At 42.2% G+C, this 21,486-nt stretch overlaps 1 protein-coding gene across 1 annotated transcript in view; it reads right to left on the bottom strand.

Moving 5' to 3' along the window:
- Window positions 1-3,818: 3,818 nt before the first annotated feature.
- LOC311228487 (LIM domain only protein 7-like) overlaps window positions 3,819-21,486 on the bottom strand; it is a 185,702-nt gene continuing 168,034 nt past the window's right edge. Inside the window, 9 exon segments of the mRNA XM_084314390.1 lie at window positions 3,819-4,636; window positions 6,196-6,298; window positions 6,747-6,855; window positions 7,961-8,275; window positions 9,015-9,219; window positions 11,514-11,569; window positions 12,882-12,938; window positions 14,730-15,169; window positions 20,626-20,718. Coding sequence (XP_084170516.1) covers window positions 4,614-4,636; window positions 6,196-6,298; window positions 6,747-6,855; window positions 7,961-8,275; window positions 9,015-9,219; window positions 11,514-11,569; window positions 12,882-12,938; window positions 14,730-15,169; window positions 20,626-20,718 — 1,401 coding nt within the window. The 3' untranslated portion in view covers window positions 3,819-4,613.

The following is a 21,486-nucleotide window of genomic DNA, read 5'->3' as shown; positions in this document are numbered from 1 at the left end:
AACATATAATAGGACTATGAATGAGGATGCTTTAACTGTGCCTTTTGGGTGGAATAATAATTTAATGTGAGTGTGGGCCTTCCTTAATCCCTGTGCTAAACCCATCTTGAATTCAGACGCATGGAGCTTGTAAACCATGGCAACAGGCCCGGTGAGATGTCGTCTGCGGTGACATGACTAATTATAGAATCAATTCAGATCGCAGGTGGGTTAACGCCTGATGTTTTCTCAAGAGTGAATAGTACGCTTTCAGCGGCAGCCTGTCCATATGCTGCTTTAAGAGGGGCTCTTAGATATCAGAGCCTCACAGGTTCTATTAGCGGGTAAAGTGGGAGCCTGGGGGAAACGGGACGTCGCTCTATTACTTACCAGGTACACCGAGCCTTCGGCATTTGTCCCCGGCTCGGCCGTACACAAAAAGACTACCTAATAGGCAAAGATAGTCTCTACTTGTAATAGAATCTAGACACCCAGACACACACACACGCACGCACGCATGCGCACGCACGCCCACTCACACACACACACACACACACACACACACACACACACACACACACACACACACACACACACACACACACTCCCTGGAAGAAGAGATCTTGTATCTCAATGGGACATTCCTGGATAAATAAAGGATAAATAAAAATAAACACACACACACACACAGAGAACCATGAATAATGTTGTGTTATTCCAAAGCTAAAGGAAAATTATATGACTTTTACACTTCGGTGTATCTCATAGAATGGTGTTTTAATTTTTGTATCATCTTTATTTACCCAGGGTAGCAAAACGGACCCGTGGGGTGTATATCATATAGACACAAAACAATCAGATAACGTTTTTCACATCATGTTGGTATTCTAAATGCTAAGCCGCAGGAGAGGCAGATCCCCTTGTACCAAATGTCTGCTTTCAGTTCAGTTAGAATAGAATAGAAATACTTTATTCATCCCGAGGGAAATTTGGCACTACAAATCGTTCACAGTAAACATTTAGGTAGACAAAAACAAAAGTCACGAGTAAGAATAAAAATAAGCCTAAGAATAAAATACGGTCCGGGATATGATATACATCTTTCAATACTTTCAATAAATCAAATCAAATGTATTTGTAAGGCCCGACAACACACGTTAATGTCCCCATGGGCCGGACACGGCAGAAGAAACATCACAATAAGTCAAGAACAAAACAAAAACACCATAATGTCCAATTTTTTTTTAAATAAATGCAAAATAAATGCAACACTCCCAGACATACCCCACGCAAAGGTAAGGAAAAACTCACTAAAACCTAGCAATAGGAAAAAATGCACCACAGGCGATGTGGAGGAGAGAAACCTTAGAAGGGCCGTTCAAGGGGGGATCTCCCTTCTTAGATGTCGGTGATAGTAGTGTTGCAATAAGACAGGCGAACAGTTGGTAAGCATGCACACATGTGTGTAGTGAAACACAGATAAGTGCATGCGAGTGCAATACATTCATTCTATGGATTATAGTAACTATTATTAGATTAGGTTCAAGTTACATGAACATGGGGTCCTATAATAAAACAAAAGTATACTATTCTAAAAGATTGTATGTATATATTTTGTATATTGGTGATTATTAGTGTCACTGTGATCCTTTACCGGAGTTCATAGTTTACTGTTGCATCACTGGGTGGCTCTACTGTAAATAGTGGTGCTAGAGAAGTACCCGCATGTTATACTGAGTTGACAATAGAAATACCCTGATAGAAAAAGTATTCGGATACAAGTAAACGTCCATATTCTCACACACCTGGGAACTGCCCTACAAAACCACAGCCTCCTACTGCCGGCCACTGTGCTGCTTCCAATGGATCTACCGGGGGTTAAGTGCCTTGCCCTAGGGCACCTCGATGGTGTTCCATTATTCATTCACGTCTCCCAGTCCTGATTCTCCCTGCCAGTCCGGGAATAAAACTGTCGACCTTCCAATTATGTTTCTCTAACCTGTAGGCTGCCGCTGCCTCGGTGAGCGTTGAGGAGAGCAGCAGCTGTCATCATCCAGCTGGTTCAAAGTGAGTGAAAAAAACTAAAAACAAAACCACACTCAAATCTTTGGAAGGAAGATTTGAGGCGAATGTTATGGAAAAGTAGAGCGATTATCCCGCTCGCTGTAGCTTGTTGATGGAAGAGCAGAATATATGGCCTTGACATGGTTTTAATAACATCTGTCATTTTTTACTCTCAGAAAGTCTTTTTCACAATGCTGACCATAGAAAGCTGACACCGGGTTTAGGAGAAGGTTCTGCTGTACGGTGGTAACGGGGGGGGGGGGGGGTATCAGCCGAGCTCTTCCATCTGTGTTCAATTTCTCCACAGACCTCGTTCCTCTGGTCAACCGAGCATGCTGTTTATGTAAAAGCACCATTAGACTCGACATTTTAGACGAACCCATCGTTCGATTCTTCCGCGTCAGAACCTCCCACAAGGGCCGGCTGTGGCTTCCCGGGGACGAGATGCTTACGAGATGGTTTTGGATTTCATGACCACTCAACCGTGCTTGGCGCCACACAGACCCACTTTGTTTTCTATGCACTTGGATTAAAATAAAGGAGAAAAAAAAGAAATGGAAGAATTGGGGAGACGTCTGCCCCCCCAAATATCTTTACTCCCCAGCTACTTTTTTGCTGTTGCTTCAAAACAGCTACTTTTCTCAGTGGCAGAGAAAGTAAAGGCCATGATCTAGCAACGAGGAGGGATCGGGGTGCTGATCTTGGGGGGTTCTGGGGTGGGGGGCTGGGTGTGGAGGAGGAACTGTCTTTTGTGGTGTCTGTGATAATATAATTAGATTTTTATGTTCTGTATTTATTTATAATTCTTTTCATTTCTATTGTCAGTATTGTTGTTATGATTATTGTTATGGTTTGGTGAGGTCTTGTTTATTATTATTATTATTATTATTATTATTATTATTATTATTATTATTATTATTATTATTATTATTATTATTACGGTATTGTGTTTGTCTTGGTTTGTGTATAAAAAAAATTAAAAAAAAATTTGATAAAAAAAAGAAAAAAGCTACTTTCTTGTTTACGAGGACGAGGACAGATTCTCACCTCGGCTTCTCTAATGCATTTGGGAGTGATCAGTAATATATCAAGAGTAGCTCATTTGCATATGAATACTGAATATTATGTTTCTAAATATCGTTTCATTAAATGGATAGAATGGCCGAATGCAATAGGAGAATAGCTTATCAGAGAGTAATCAAGTGTATTGCATGTGTGGGGAATGAAATATGCATGACATATTGGCTTTGGAGACCGTAGAGCAGGCAGGTCCATATTCTAATCTAAACCCTGCACAAAGCCTCATTGAAATTCCTTTCATTACCACTATGGCACTGAAGAGAGAGGGGGGGGGGGGGGGAGAGGAGGAGTAGATAGGAAGACAGAGACACAAGGGAGAGTATTTTATTAAGTATAAACTCTTTGGAGCGAACAGGAGGAGGACAAGGGAGATCAGACTGATTATACATGGAGGGAAGATAAGCCTGGTATTGCAGAAGAGAATATAATAATAATAATAATAATAATAATAATAATAATAATAATAATAATAATAATAATAATAATAATAATAATAATAATAATAATAATAATAATAATAATAATAATAATAATAATAATAATAATAATAATAATAATAATAATAATAATAATAATAATAATAATAATAATAATAATATAATAATAATAGTAATAATAATAATAATAACAATAATAATAATGATGCATGCAAACACTTGGTATGGTATGAATGAACAAAGCAAACAAAGTCAAGATAGGACGAGTATTTTGGTCATTTTATTTACAAATGTTATTGAAGAAAGTTAGCCTCAATACCATACAATATCATACTGGATTTTCTTTTCTCAGGAAAAAAATAACCGCTCAAACTTTGAAGCTCTCTTTTCAAATCTCTCAGCGAGAACTCCTGATAAGTGCTCTGCAACCAACCATGAACATATTTAAATATATTTTGAAATAATTTCATGTCTATAATTTCTCCCATTGCAAACAAAAAGGCACATAGACATGATAAGAATACCTTAGTCAAGAAGAAAAAAAAAATAAAGTTTATAGCACAAGACTCTAAGCTGAAAAGAAGCCTAGACAAGGAGGAGATGAAACTGCACAAGATTCCCCAAATCTAACATGAAAACTCCTCGGTATCTGAAATTTGCTCATAATAACTGTAATAGCAAAGATCTGCATCAATAATCTTATAGACAATATAACGCTTGAGTAGTGTTTCTGGCTAAAACATCTAAAAACTCATATGCATGCGTATCCCTTATGCTTTGTACAATTTGTAATACTTAATACGATATCAACACATTAACTGATACGTTTGTTTAGTTTTTTTTCCCCTCAAGCTTACAACTCTCAATCACACACATTGTAAAAAGGAAGGAATAGGATATTTGTCGAATAGTCAACTCAGGGCTTTGTAGAATCATAAAACACAAATACATCTAAGCTTGTCATCAAGTGTCCTGGCGGGTTGCCATGGCTGCGGTATTCATGGTTTGTTGTCAAGGGTGGTCTCTTCTTGGATCTGCTGGAGCACAGTCATGTCACATGGAGGTGGGCTGCCCAGCTGCAACGACAGGAACCAATCATACCAGACTACAAGAGCACCTAGAACAACAGGCTTCAGACCAACCTGCTCATCCATGGTTTTGAACTCGGCAAACATTTACATTTTGGTCTTGTAGACTGGTGAGCAATGATATTACCACTTTCAGGGACCACTTACTGTACATTGAAAACTATATGGTTTACATTAAACTATACTTAAAAGTAATGCAAAATAGCCTACAGTATTATAGTAGTGGTACATATTATGTAATTTAACCAGGCCAGGGTCCCACACTGGTCCCCAGGTTCGATCATCATGACACAATGATATGCTATCAACACTGGCCCCCAGGTTCGATCATCATGACACAATGATATGCTATCAACACTGGCCCCCAGGTTCGATCATCATGACACAATGATAGCTCAGGAGGTAGAGCGGTCGCCTGGTAGTCGGAAGGTTCCCGGTTCGATTCCCACTCCTCCCGGGCAGCGTGTTGAAGTGTCCTTGAGTGTGTCCAAGACACTTAACCCCTAATTGCTCCCGATGTGCAGGTCGGCACCTTGCATGGTCGCCTCTGCCATCGGTGTGTGAATGTGTGCGTGAATGGGTGAGTCTGAGGAACAAAATTGTAAAGCGCTTTGGATAAAAGCTGCTATATAAATGCACCATTTACCATTTACCATTTACTATCAACACTGGTCCCCAGGTCTGATCATGACACCATACTGCACCAAGGACTAAGAGGTAGAAAGTATTGAGTTGCATGCTTCCTAATCCATTGCATCCAGACACCGTTGCTTGGTACTGTAGTGGTTATGGAGCTGTTATCTCTGGTGGGTCTACTGACCATGACAAGATTATATGTTACCAACACTGGTCCTCCAGGCAGGGGTGTAGCTCCAGATTCTGGGCCCCATGAAAGAATGTATTTGTAGGCCCCCAGTGAATGCGAGCTCGCGTAAGCGCGCAAGCAGAATTTTTTTTGGCCATTTTTTTATTGATGAAAACGCATAATATGGTTTTTACCTATACATTCGGATCAGCAGTTCAGCACCTGCACTGTTGGTGGGTGAGCCTAGTAAAGGATGTCGCATTGCGTTCATCTTCAATGAATGGACCAATGCAATAGTCTACCAAAGCCCCCCCTCTCTCTCTATATATCTCACACACACACTTCAGAAACAAACATAGTATCAATGAGAGCATCATTAATACACCTGAGTGATGTCTAGTAAAAAAAAAAAAACACAGTGCTGGGCCCTTGGAATCATCCTAAGCTACCCCCCCCCCCCCCCCAGCTACGCCCCTGCCTCCAGGTCCAATCATGACACAATCACATGTTACCAACACTGGTCCTCCAGGTCCAATCATGACACAATCACATGTTACCAACACTGGTCCTCCAGGTCCAATCATGACACAATCACATGTTACCAACACTGGTCCTCCAGGTCCAATCATGACACAATCACATGTTACCAACACTGGTCCTCCAGGTCCAATCATGACAAAAATCATATGTTACCAAAACTGGTCATCCAGGTCCAATCATGAGAAAATCATAATGTACTCACTTTTGAATCGCATGTAGCAGGCGTTACAGTACAGCTGTTTGTTTCGTATTCTGACTTCAGCCCCGGATTCTGATCCTCCCAGGTCGGACTTGCAGTCGATACACTGGAGGATGATGGAGGGTTAGAACAGGCACAGTTAGAGTCAGTCAGAGCCAGCTAGTCACAGCTCCACATGAAGAAGAGGAAGGAAATATTGACCCCTGGGATACATAGACAGTAGAGCAGCAGCCATGAGCAGTGGCAAGTGGAGGAAAAAAATCACAGAATGAATAAAACACACCAGACAATGAACAACAGTCAGACAGGATTACTGGTTAGATGTGGGAGGTCAATCAACAGCTCAAACCCGAGTGAAAGATCAAGGCCCCCAGGATGGATTAACAAACCAGAATCCAGCATAGGATTGTTAGGAAAGCAACAGAATGTAGGAGTTGTAAAGATCACTATGGTTAGTAGTAACTAGATTAAGTCTAGGATGCTCAGGCGGGGTTAGTTTCTCGGGGGGCTGATCTCCAGACCGCGGTGGTCCGGCGTGGAAGTTCAACTCTCACCTTAAAACAGCCCAAATGATAACAGAGTCCAAGGGACTCGATGATCATGGCTGCTCCCTTCCCCAGTGCGCTGTCACAGAATGTACAGATTTTCTTTCCACTCACTGACCTGAGGTTACAGGATGTAAAACCATACATACGAATGAATGTATGCAAGTGTGTTCACATTCTCTCTCTCTCTCTCTCTCTCTCTCTCTCTCTCTCTCTCTCTCTCTCTCTCTCTCTCTCTCTCTCTCTCTCTCTCTCTCTCTCTCTCTCTCTCTCTCTCTCTTGATTGATTGAACATTTTATTAACAGATTGCAGAATGGGTACAATACAGTATGGCTCAATACACACAATTGTTAAGGGGATGCAGACCAGAGAAAGACTTTCGTCTTCTTTACATCAGGGTCCCCCATTTTCAATTCATCATAATTCTCTCTCTCTGTCTCTCTGTCTCTCTCTCTCTCTCTCTCTCTCTCTCTCTCTCTCTCTCTCTCTCTCTCTCTCTCTCTCTCTCTCTCTCTCTCTCTCTCTCTCTCTCTCTCTCTCTCTCTCTCTCTCTCTCTCTCTCTCTCTCGCACACACACATACAGCCACAAACTCAACAAAATCTATGCAACTGAATTAAATAAGGGAAAGTATGTCGGAGGAGCGCTGCGTTGAATGCTTTAACCGGTTGGGTCTGACGGCGAGAGATGTGTATAGTTTGCCAAAATGAAATACAACGATAAAGCCAAATTAATGGTTAAATGTTAAAAATGACCACTGAAAAAAGGAAAGCATGATGTACAGCTGGCTCTTGACCACCACGCTGAGGCGGTGATACACTGGGCAGCGTCTGTGGGCAACAGGACAGGCAACGTGCTGCTAACAGGACATTAACCCTTTCACTGCCACACGACAGAAGGTTAACCGGCTGTTGTGTGGCAGTGAAAGGGTTAACCTTCTGTGTATTGTCGCAGTGAAAGGAAAGGGTTAACCGTTTTTGGTAGTGTGGCAGTGAAAGGGTTAAATGACACAGAGTGACACATATACAATAGAATTAATCTGAGCAACACGAGGTCAGTATGAACAGGCTGAGACATCCATATTGCCCCAGAAGCTGCCAGTGTATGACCGCCGAGGGTAAAGCAGCCGCTATTGGCAACTTGACACGTGAGCCGTCGGAGGCATCTTGTTTGAACCGCCGGGGGCAAGCAGCATCCCGGCTTTTCATGGCGTGTTACAGTACCTGCTGCGCTGCTGGGGGAGGCCCGACTCGGAGGTGGGCTCTGGGGAGGTGGTGGGTGAGGGGGAGGAGGGTGTGGGGGAGTGCTGGGACCAAGGGGACGAGGGAGTGCCCGCCCCGCCTCGGAGGGAGCCCATGGAGTAGGAGGAGGGCAGGGTGGCCGAGGCAGGCCGGGCCGCCGGCCCCCCGATGTAGGAGGTGTGGCCGGAGAGGGCGGAGTGAGGCCGGCTGTAGTTGGGGATGGAGGAGGTGCTTCCCGGTGTCCATGACGACCGCCAGGTGGAGCGCGGTGTGTCCAGGTTATCAAGAGACTCACCTCTGCAAAGCCAACCCCAAGCCAGCCCCCGTTAGCCAGTTAGTATAAGCATTAGAATGTGTCAACTGAACCCATCTTGATTTGTGTTAATTTATTTGAAAATATTCAATGGAATAACAGGACCACATTGGCTGGTAACAGGACCATAAGACTGGTAGCCAGACTAGTGCCAACACCGTTGAAGTTACTTAATATATAGTTAGTTGACAATTCAGGTTACAGTTTATTAGTATGTTTGTGGTTATACAAAAAAAAAATCACCACCAAAAGAAACCCAACAACCACCAATGAAGCCCATAAAACCACCCGTCTCACTCCAGAAGGACACGTCTACACTTACAGTAACACCATAAAACCACCCGTCTCACTCCAGAAGGACACGTCTACACTTACAGTAACACCATAAAACCACCCGTCTCACTCCAGAAGGACACGTCTACAGTAAAACACCGCAAACATGTCCTTTATCAAAACAATCCCAGGCCAAGTAGCCTAGCCTACAACATGAAAGCAGCGTAAGGTGTGATATAATCAAGCTTAGATTGACCTATCTGCCTCGATGTCTGTGTGTGTGTGTGTGTGTGTGTGTGTGTGTGTGTGTGTGTGTGTGTGTGTGTGTGTGTGTGTGTGTGTGTGTGTGTGTGTGTGTGTGTGTGTGTGTGTGTGTGTGTGTGTGTGTGTGTGTGTGTGTGTGTGTGTGTGTGTGTGTGTGTGTGCGTGCACATCTGTGTGATACGATACCTGCGCATGGGCAGGATGATGGGCTCCTTGGGGACCGCGGCGGCGATGGAGCGCTGGCGGATCCAGCTGTTGTCCGTCAGCAGGTGGGTCTTCTTCTTCATCTCCTGCAGGATCATCTGTCTCTCATGCTCGGCCTTGGAGGACGACTGCTGGCCTTTCTTCTGGGCGTCCCTCCATGAAGCCTCGCCCCCGTTGCCGGCCGCAACTGCAGGTACAGAGGGAAGAACACGTTGGTTGTTGTCTAAACGATAAACAAGTCCCGGAACCAAAGACGTCAGGATAATAGTGAACCGTTTTAACCCGAGCTAGAAAAGGTCATTTACAAGGCCTCAAGTGTTTTGGTATGCTTACCTCTGTTCATCATGTTATATTACATCTGATGGTACGCTGTGTCATTCAAGCGTGTTACAAATGAAGGTACTGTACTGTATAAATACTGATGTGTATGACCCGCTGTCAATATTATGTTTAATGTGTTAGTGTATTTGTTTTATGCTATACATTCATTTGACTGTATCTTCTGTGTGTTTGGATGAAAAATGCTACTAAAACTTTGATCATGAAAAAGAAAAGAGGCCAGGAACTCAAAAGGACCAATTTTTAGATGCTATATTTAGTAAAAAAAAAAAAAAAATACATACTGTACAATAAGTCCTGCTTTCACAAACTTCGAATGGGAACAGAGTGTGCCGAAATGATGCTACACTGAGAGCGCTGCCGGCGGGCTCTCAGTGTGGGCGAGTCTGTGTTAATTCAGCTGTGGTGACGGAAGGAGCTGATTGGAGAAGACAGCATGGCGGTATAAAACTATAACCCGCTCATCACTTGTAGAATTCAACCGTGACGAAAAAGACATAGCATGCAGAGGAAACAGTTTCAGCACTTCATTAAGTCTGTAATGACGACGGATTGATTTTCCTCTGCCGAATGTAATTTTCCGGGTAACTGGCTCACTGATTGATCAATCAGTCGGTTGGTCATGCTGCGTTAATCAAAAACAGCAGGTTGATACGGCAGAATGTCAAAATCGACTGATTATGGGGCTGAGAGATCACAGTAATAAGAATGGATTGATTGGAGAGCAGCGGGGCTCTGGGAGGGCGTGGAGGCCGACCTCTCTCTGGCTCTCTGTATCGCATGGCGTTGAGGATGTTTCGTCTCTCCAGCTCCAGCTCCGACGTGGCCCTCTGACGCTGGGCCTGTCTGTCCCGCTTACGCATCAACTCCTCTTCCAGCAACCAGTGGGCCATGCCCCCTGAGTGCCCAGAGAGGCCTGGGGTATGGCCCAGACACACACACAGACACTCTCTAAATGGGACTGGCTTTAAGAGATACCTGGATAAGCATAGCGGTACACACACACACACACACACACACACACACACACACACACACACACACACACACACACACACACACACACACACACACACACACACACACACACACACACACACACACAGATACACACACACACACACACACACACACACACACACACACACACACAGATACACACACACACACACACACACACACACACACACACACACACACACACACACACACACACACACAGATACACACACACACACACACACACCAGCATGCACTCACACTGGGTACCGAATTCGGTACTTTTGAGGTACCGAACCGAAACACGTCGGTACTACAGAGTATCGATTACCTTTTTTCTTTTCATGTCAACGTTCACACGCACAATATATGCGTACCTAGGATTTGACTTGATTCAACAACAAAGCAGTCGGAGCAATGGCAAGCCGAAAACGGTCAAAATTGTAGTTATTTGAAGTTTGGATTATTTTTTACGACTGGGGTAGGTAAATAATTTTTTTTTAGACTAAAGTACAGAAAAAAGGTACCGTTGGGTACCGGTATTGATTCACAGGTACCGGTACCGGTACAGTATCGGTTCAAATGTGAAAGGTACCCATACACACTAGGGCCCGTCTCTGTTGTCAAGCGATCGGTTGTTAGGGTCTTAGTTGGCACCAAGATGTGTTTAATAGTTGTTTTTGAATTATCGCGACAACTTACGAGTTATTCCTGGTAAATGTGTACACACCTCTTTGGCGTCGTGACAATATTCAGACACATATTTGTCTTTTCATTAATGTCAGACACAAAGAGATACATTTTTTACAATGGAATTCATTCACAGGGCAGCAATGTAAACACATGCACAAATGCACACACACATACAGTACACACACACACGCACAGTCCTCTGCTCCTAACTGAAACACATAAGTTCCATTCTCTATTCTATAATAAAAAATATATTAAAAAAAGAAAATCCCTTTCTCACTAGTACATGTTGTAGTCATAGACCAGTCATAACAACTCCATTCACGATCCATATCAGGAAGGACCCCAGGAAGCCTAGAGGCTCTTTCATGTGTCTCTAATGGGGATCCTTAATAAACATAAACATATCACCATTCACTGTGCATCGATGGGTGATTCAGGCAGACTGACCTTTTGTCTCTGGTTTCTCCACTTCATCCAGCTGGGGAGTGGATCTGGATTTCGTCCTGTCAACCACAGCAAACACATTCAAGGAATCAATGAAAGTAATCGCATTTCATCTAACTCACACCGGAAACAATAACATACTCAAGCTTGGGAAGTTAGACGGTTGCTACGGGCGCCATCTTTTGGACAATCACTTACATTTGCATTGGTAAATCTAGGGATGGAGAACAAGAAGGTTGTGAGATTTTCTGGGGCAGCTTTTCACACAAGACCTCCCAACCGACTGTTAACGGAACACGCCGACATTAGGCGATGCCAAATGCGAGTCAGACAAGAAGATAGATACCAATTTCCTCTCTGTGCGTTCAGTAGAAAGTTATCCGGCTGCAAGCTAGCCTAATTTAGCACAGATTAATGGAAGCTGATACGAACCACTAGCCTAGCTTAAAACTCCAGGATAGGTGTTTTTGGCCAACAGCTACGCTAGTTGGTCCGTATCCACTTTTGTTAATTTGTGCTAAGTTAGGCTAGCTCGCAGCCGGATAGCTCTCAACTGAACACACAGAGAGGAAATCGGTATCTGTCTTCTTGTCTGACTCTTCCCATAATGTTGCCGTGTTCCGTTAACTCAAAAATCCGCCTGTCAACATACTGTATGTACACTGTCAACCAGAGGGATCCTCCACATATGGCGACTTGACCCTAGTAATGTGATGTCAGCTTCCCAAGCCACATTTATTGATCAACAGTGACATTAGGGCCTATCAAACTGGTCCTTGCTGTGTACTATTTACTACACGGTGTACTGTTTACTACACTGTGTACTGTTTACGACACTGTGTTCTGTTTGTTACAGGACATGAGGCACACTTTGGCTGCAGGTACCGTACGGGCACGGCTCGTTTCAAGTGTGATTAGCAGGAGCGGTTCAACAAGGATGCACAGTGTGACTTAACGTCATACGAGATGTTTCAAGGCAGCTGCAAAAGCCTCACACGTACATGTTGAAAAACACATGCACTCTCTCTCTCTCACACACACACACACACACACACACACACACACACACACACACACACACACACACACACACACACACACACACACACACACACACACACACACACACACACACACACACACACACACACACACACACACACACACACACACACACACACACACACACACACACACACACACACACACACACACACACACACACACACACACACACACACACACACACACACACACACACACACACACACACACACACACACACACACACACACACACACACACACACACACACACACACACACACACACACACACACACACACACACACACACACACACACACACTGACCTGTCTGCAAATGATAGCTCAGGCTGGACATTGGCATAGCCATAGGATTCCCCACCCCTTTGGTTACAATGCAGGGTGAAGACAGGGGGGGGCAGAGGGTTACAGCACACAGATACACACGCAGGACAAAGAAGCACATTCAGAGACATTAGTGGGTGGTTATGGGCATGACAGGCAAATGAGGGACACGAGGCAACAGACATTAGACAATGTAAGTGTGACAGAGACTGGGGCGATCAGATCGGATTTGTGAGTCCAAACATCGTGGTAGAACAGTAGAACAGTAGGCCCGGATTGTCAATCCATCGAAAACCTCTTTAGGTTTTTAGGTTTAGGTTTTAGGTTTAGGGTCATCCACACTTCAGCAACTCTCGTCCATATATAACTTAGAAAGCTGATGAAAATATATTTGTATGCTTTATAAAGAGTATTTAAAAAATAGTCCAAAATCACAATAAAAACTATTTGAATGGCTTGTAGCCATAGTGCATACTGTTGCCAAACGGGAAACGGCCAAACGATCACCAACATCGCCAACCTATCGGCATGGGTTGCTGTGGTAGCGACGTTAGCTACAGTTAATGGTGGTTGACACCCATATAAGGATAGCTGTGTAACATTACTAATGTAACTAACTACGTGTTGTGCTAACAGCCCCTTAGCCGAAGCTGCTTTATTTTACCAGCAGAGAGCGAGACTGACAGGCGTCGCATCAAACATAATGTCATCACCTAGCGACAAAATGATGATCTTGATCTTGATGATCTACACTAACGTTAACGTTAGCTGACTTGCTACAGAGTTGGTAACAATAACTAAATGGATTAGCCATAGAATTATATAGGAGATCTTCAGCTGCAACGTCCTTAATATGGGACGTTTTTCGGATTTTATGCAACCGCCACTTTGGCGACCCCTAGTGGCTTGGGTGTGCATATTTTGTAATACAATATATATATATCGAATTGAAGGCTTATTTGTTGCCTGTCGATAGCGACAAAATCCGACAAAATCCGTTCAGCGGTTCTCGAGTTACATGCCGGTATTTGAGGCTTGTGCAAAGTACACGGTATTGCGCAAAATACCACTCCCGACTCAGGCTGCAGTAGTTCCGTCAATCTAGATCCGATCTCGAAAATGATTGTGGATCGTTGTAACCAATGAGTGTGGCTTTCCAATGATACCCCACATGGGGATCTAAATAAAAAATAATTAATACACAAAGAAACACGAAAACAGGAAGAGCAAAACAGCCGAATGAATTGAAGTCTATGAGAAAACTGAGTTTTTCTTTGTACACAGTTTACCAAAATTACTCCTAATCACTCATTTCTGAATGGATCTTTATGAAATTTGGATATGTACTACATAAGGCTTCAGGCTATGGCTCCGTCTTGATTTGTACTACTACAGACAAACTTGAGTAACAAGTTTTTTTTACAACTCAAGTTCAGACCTATGTAACTCTATTACTTTAGCACTAAAAGTGAGATTTTTTTTCTGGAATCAGAAACGTCATCTTTCAAAAGAGACCAGGCTCATGCATGTGCTATAAGTATAAAGTATGTTGTTTTGGTTTGCAAAAAAAGTATGCAGTCCTCAAGTTCAAGTAAAAAAATTGCCACTTTTCTGCCCGCTTGGTTCTATCAGCCAACATTAGCTGCATTTCATGTGTTATGCTTGCTGTCCAGACTTTCTAAAATCAATCTGGATACAATCTGGATGTGCCAAAAAAAAAATATTTGGGCTGGCAGTCTGAACATAGCCTTGGAGATGTGGTGTAATGAGAGCAGTCGCTCCACTAGGAGTGTGAGACTCTGGCCCAATGGGAGCAGTTGTTCTACTGACCACTGCTGCTGCTGCTGCTGCTGCTGCTGCTGCTGCTCCTGCTGCTGTCGTTCCAGTACCCTCTCCCTCTCCCTCTCCCTGCACTGCTGCTGCTGCTGCTCCTGCTGCTGCTGCTCCTGGCGCCTCCTCTCCTGCTCCTCCTGTTCTCTCCGTTCCTGCCACCTGCGCTCCTCCTCCTCCATCCTCTTCCTCTCCTCCTCCTCCTGCTTCTCTCGCCTGAGCCGCTCCTCCTGCAGACGCCGAAGCTCTCGCTCCTCCTCCTCCCTCTTCCTCTTCTCCTCCACCTGCCTCTGGTGCTCCTGCACCTCCCTCCTCCTCCTCTCCGCCGCCTGTGCCTCCTCCCGATCTTCCCAGGGAGGAGGAGTGGGCTGGCTGAGCAGAGGGGAGAGCGGGGAGCGGGGGCTGACGCTGTGGCTGTCCACCTCCGGGCTCCTCTGCTCCTGGGCGTCAGCGGAAGAGGGAGACACATGGTAAGAGATACCGGTAATCCTATTCAACCCTGTCTCTCATGGCATGATGCTCAGGTTGGGTTCCTGTCCACCCTGTTCCCACCTGAAACCTGTTTAAACAATGTCTGACATGGTGTTGACTAGGGATGTCCGATATTATCGGCCGATATTGGCATTAAAATGTCATATAGAAAAATATCGGTATCGGTTTTCAATATATTTTTACATTTATTTACATTTATTTAACCTTTATTTACCCAGGCAAGCCAGTAAGAACAAATTCTCATTTTATTTATTGTCAAAAGTATGCATAATGTTGTGTTAATTCCACAACAAGAGATATGTAATGTTTTTTTTTGTGACCAACTTTTTATTTTGTCTTTTTTTAAAACAAGTTCAGAGGAAGGACATTCACATCAGCATTTCATATTAATTCACACAGTGGCATACAAAGTGTCTTTTCAGTATATATTGTCCGTCAGTATATTCATATACTGTGTAGCCTGCCTGTTGCAGTTGTGACAGTCTTTTCCTCCGTTCTGGCGGTCCTGTGGCTGCGAGACAGCCCAGGTCGCTTCTTAACCCCACTCCCAGCCCCCCGGGTTTGCATAGACATTTTAGGAGAGGGGGACACCTTGATGCATACATGTATAGGATACTCTTAATTAGAAAATAAATCATAATTATGTTTGTTAGATAACCAAGTAATAGGGAAAAATACAATACAATTTAGAAACAACCACAACAAATTATAGCAGTAAACAGAAAAGGAAAAGATAAATGGAAAAGATAAATGGAAACAACAGCAACATGATTTTTGTTCATTCTCTGGTGTCAAGGTACAAGTGTTCAACCTAGTGGAGTACTGATTTTACCTTCTGGGCCGCGGTAAGTAATATTTGGATTGATTCTGTCCTTGCTCCCTGTGCTCTAGCACTGGATGCCTCTAATCTCAATACTTCGTAGAAGGACAGTTTCCAACGGTAAATATTGAGACTATGGGGTGGTTTCCATCTCATTACGAGCATTTTCTTTGCTGCCGTTAAACCGGCCAGAAACACTCTTTTTTTGTGAGGTGTTAATTTTAGAGATGAATCATCATTTAATAATAAAATGTGTGGCAAACAAGGTATGTTTATCTCTGTTATATTAGTGAGAAATAATGCAACCTTGGCCCAAAAAGCGAGTACTCCTGGACATTCCCACATCATATGTATGTATGTTCCTATAACTTTTTGCGGACATAAAGCACATAGAGGACTTTGTAATATTTTTATTTGACAGTTTCCTGGGTGACAGATAAAATCTTTGTATCATTTTGTAATGAGTTAATTGGTTATTATAATTACGAGAGGTTAGTGGAATATTATCCCATACATTCTGCCAATTTATGCAGGCATTGTAATTCTTTAAGTCTATGTTCCAGACAGTGGTATTACCTGTAGTTCTGTTTAGTTTTCCTTGTATTTTATTATATAACCCAGAAACAAAACCATTTTTAACATTTATGCCATTCACTATATTCATTAAAGGGTGACCTGGTAAAGGCTGATTCCATGGGACACCATAAGTGCGCATTGCAGTGCGTAACTGTAAATAAAAAAAGAAGGATGTACTAGGGACATTATATATTTGTTTGAGCTCTTGAAATGATCTGAGACCGTATTCACTGTATATGTCAGATAGTTTGTGAATACCTTGTCTTTGCCAATTGGGAAATGTAGCTGGTTTCCCTCCCAACAGTAAGAAGTTGTTATCAAAAATAGGGGTATCTATGTGCCATTTTGTGTTCCACTGTCCCGTTTCGGCAATATATTTCCAGACGTAAATTGAATGTGCTATAATTGGGCCGAATTTAGTACGGCAAAAGCTTGGGGATAGACCAGAAAAGAGTATATCTTTGAATGTATATGGAGATACAATGTGCCTCTCCATATTCACCCATGGTATGTCAGAATCATTATTGAACCATCTTAGCAACGGTCTGAACATAAAAGAAAAATAGTACTGTTCAAAATTAGGGACAGCTAGCCCTCCTGCTTTCCTACTGTTTTGGAGTGTGGAATTGCTGATTCGTGGATGTTGTTCACGCCATATAAATTTGAATACTAGTCCCTGTAGCTTCTCCCAAAATCCTGGAGGTGGCGGTAAATGAATCATGCTTACCAGAAAATTGATCTTAGGGAGAATGTGGGTCTTGACTACTGAAAGCCTGACTGAAAATGGGATTAATAATAGTGACCAACGGTTTAACTCGTCAGATATTACCTTCTTAAGGCTCTTGTAATTTTTTGACACAATTTTGTCAATGGATGTGTATATATCTATACCTAAATATCTGAAACCAGAGCCCACTGGTATTTCTGTATGTAGTTGGGGACTACTTGCTGCTGCATTTAGGGGAAGTAAAATTGATTTATTCAAGTTGATCTTGTAGCCTGAAATAAAACTAAAATGTTTAATAGTGTCTAGGACTACAGGTAGGGACCGTGGTGTATTGTCAAGAAATAATAACAGATCGTCTGCGTACAGACAAATTTTATGGTAGGTGTTATTTACTATTATGGGTTTTATTTCGGCACAATTTCTAATTTTTTGGGCCAAGGGTTCAAGAGATAACGCAAATAATAATGCGGAGGCGGGGCAACCCTGCCTGACGCTACGTCTGATAGGGAAGGGTGTGGAACACTGATTGGATGTGATAACCATGGCCGTTGGATTATGATATAAGATTTTGAGCATATTTATAAATGTGTCTCCAAATGCCATATTCTTCATGGTGTGCCATAAGTACTCCCATTCCAGCCTATCGAAGGCCTTTTCGGCGTCAAGGGACAACACTGCACATGGTGATATTTTTGGAGCTTTGTCAATAATGTGTAACAGTCGTCTTAAATTATCTGATGCAAATCTTTGTTTAACAAATCCAGTTTGGTCTGGGTGGACCAATATTGGCAGTATCGTCTCTAGACGTCGTGCGAGGACCTTGGCATATAATTTTAAGTCTCCATTAAGAAGGGACAATGGACGATAGTTAGCACAGATGTTTCCATCCTTTCCTTTTTTCTGTATCAGTGTGATAATTGCTGTACTTATGTCTCTATTAAAACTCCCTTTCATGATGGCTTGTTGGAACATCTCGAGTAGTAATGGACCCAACTCTTTCCAAAAGGTCAAGTACAGCTCCGGTGGGATACCATCGAAACCTGGTGATTTCCCCTGTTTCATTTCTTTCAGTGCATCGTAAAGTTCCTCCAGGGTAAAGGGAGAATCTGTTGAGGTTATTTGTTGCTCTGTTAATTTAGGTAGATCCAAGTCTTCAAAAAAGGAGTCTAAATCAGCTTTTGAGAATTGAGCTTCAGATGAATACAATTGTTGATAGAAAAGTTTAAATTCTAGATTTATTTTGGCCGGATCGTTTACCATCGCTCCTTCTTTATTTAGGATTGATGTGATGTCTGCTTTCTGTTCATTATATTGGATTTTCCTAGTCAACACAAAGCTTGGATTATTTCCATTCAAATACTCAGTTTGCCTCGCTCTGTGAGCTAGGAACTCTGCTTTTTGTGACATTAGAGCATTTAGTTCAGACTTCGCTTTCCAAAGCTCCCTTTCTCTTTCTTGATCGTAGTTGTTTTGTTGTTCTGCAGTTAGCAATGAGTGTCTATTTTCCAATCTGGATATTTCTTGATGGTGGGCTTTGTTACGTGCTGAAGCAAATGATATTGTATTATTGCGAATGAAGCCTTTAGTTGCATCCCATAGAAATCTTATATCTGTAACACTATTTTTATTGATATTGATAAAAAGGTTGAAGTCTGATCTAAATTGCTCACAGAATGATGGATCCTGCAGTAATGTTAAATTAAATTTCCATCTAGTAGCACGTTTTGGACAATTTTCAATTGTATATACACACAGATTGGCATGGTGATCTGATAAAGACATGTTGATAATGTCCGTTTTTTTAATACAGTGTAAAATATTAGCAGATATTAGTATATAATCTATTCTTGAAAATGTTTTATGTCTATTTGAAAAGAAGGTGTATTGTTTTAAACTTGGGTTATAATTTCTCCAAACATCTATCAATGAGTGATTTGACACCAGATTTTTAAATGCTGTAGTGGATGAATTAACTGAGGTTGGACCTGACTTATCCAAGCCTGGTGATAAAACTGTATTCATGTCTGCACCAATAATTATTCCACAATCTGAATACTTTTGTAAGGTCTTTGTTAGTTGGGCATAGAATGCAGAGTCATAAGTGTTAGGGGCATATGCTGATAGCAGCAATATCTCTTTGTCACCTAGAATGCCCTTTACATAAGTGACTCTGCCATCTGAATCATTCCCTTTCTCAATAGTATTGAAATTAAGTTTTCTAGATATTAGAATTAATACTCCTTTTGTTTTATTAATAGCAGATGAGGAAGAAACGACTATGTATCTATTGTTTTCCAATTTTCCCAAATCTTGTGCCATTATGTGAGTTTCTTGAAAGAAAGCTATATCAATCCTTTTCTTGTCTAGATATTCAAGACAGCTGCTATATTTGATATTCTTATTTATTCCCTGTACATTCCATGAAAGTATATTTATTTTTGCCATAATATGTTCTGTAAATTTAATTTAGCTTTGGCAATTATTATTATGTATTATCTTGGAATTATCCATGACACAGTAACAAGAGGATTTCTATTTGCATTAAATTGTCAAGCTGTAGAGTAAAGAATAAAATTAGCAATACATTAGGGAAATAATATATATACATCATGTAACCCCTCCCCAGTTGTAGTCCAGCATCAACCCAAAAACCTCCCACTACCCCCCCACCCCCCAAGAGATATGTAATGTTAATTCCCTGAAATTATTCCATTTATCGGTATCGGTTGATATCGGTATCGGAAATTAAGAGTTGGACAATATCAGTATATCGGATATCGGTAAAAAAGCCAATATCGAACATCCCTAGTGTTGACAGACCATAATTTCACTAAGTATTGAGAAACCTAGCACTGTGCTGCATCCTCTCACCAGGCTCCAATCCAAGCCAAAAACAACGATACATGTACATGTAACTTTTACAAAATAGGAAGCTCACAGTATAATTGGATGTGTCTTCATTATGTTCTCCTGGGGAAATGATTGCAAATCCATCAAACATTATGACTTTTTGTAGGCGTTGTGCTATCCAAGTTGCCTAGCTACATGCGTAAGTGGCCTATGAACCTCATTATATATGGCAGTGCAGTTAACAACCATTCCCTCAGTGGAACATAATGAAGACACATCTGATTATACTGTGAGCCATGTAATTCATTCACTCCGCCCGCCTCCATCTCTCCGTGCCGCTCCGGGGATTGAGTCAGCGATGTTCCTTAGTCACAATTTCTCAACGTTATTATAGGCTACCGCTCGCTGCCCCCGAGCCGCGGACATCCTACCTCCTGTCGCGGGGCGCTGGGTGCGCTAGTGGCCTCCTCCTGGGCCCTGCGCCACTCCTCGTCCAGCTTCACCTGGTCCCGCTTGTACTTCTCCTGGACACAGACACAGGGAGGCGGGGTATGGATTGTCAAAGGGAATGCACACGCACGCACACACACCTGTAGAACTTCAATTAAAGGGGCACTTCACCAATTTTTTTTTAAACTATGCTGATTTATTTTGCACATAATCTCCAAAAACACACTAAACCGTTTTGCACACATTCATTTAGTTTGACAGTTATTGAGAATAGATTAGTTTGTATGTGGCCACCAGTGAATTGACATTGAATCCTTGTGTTGTGTTAATTACAGCTCAATGAAATGACAAGGTAGCAGTCCCTGTAGGACAAGGTATAGTTTCCTGGAGTAATTAACACAACACAAGGATTCAATGTCTCCAATGACATCACTGGTGGCCATATTCAAACTAATTTACTCTCAATAACTGTCAAACTAATTGAATATGTGCAAAACTGTTTAGCGGTTTAGGATGTGTGTGAGATTATGTGCTAAAATAGATCTGCATTGTTGTTTTTGGTGAAGTGCTTTTAATAGCCCAGGTTGTATTTGCTTTCATCACTGACCTCACCTGAACTTTAGTTGGGACAGGCCTCTAATTACTTTTGCACAAAGATCTTGCTCAGCAAAGATTTTCAAATTGTTTACTTAAACAGTAGTATGAATATTACTTGTATGACATGTACCTGTATGTACACATCAAAATAAAACAAAAAATAAATAACTGGGTATTCATTCCTGTGGATTATTTCATTATTAACACTCCACTGCACCACGTCCCCAGTGGTGCTCAGGAAGAGA

Source organism: Notolepis coatsorum, assembly GCF_963971535.1.
Source record: "Notolepis coatsorum genome assembly, chromosome: 5".
Classification (NCBI taxonomy): Eukaryota; Metazoa; Chordata; class Actinopteri; order Aulopiformes; family Paralepididae; genus Notolepis; species Notolepis coatsorum.
This window is presented reverse-complemented; position numbering and strand designations above follow the sequence as displayed.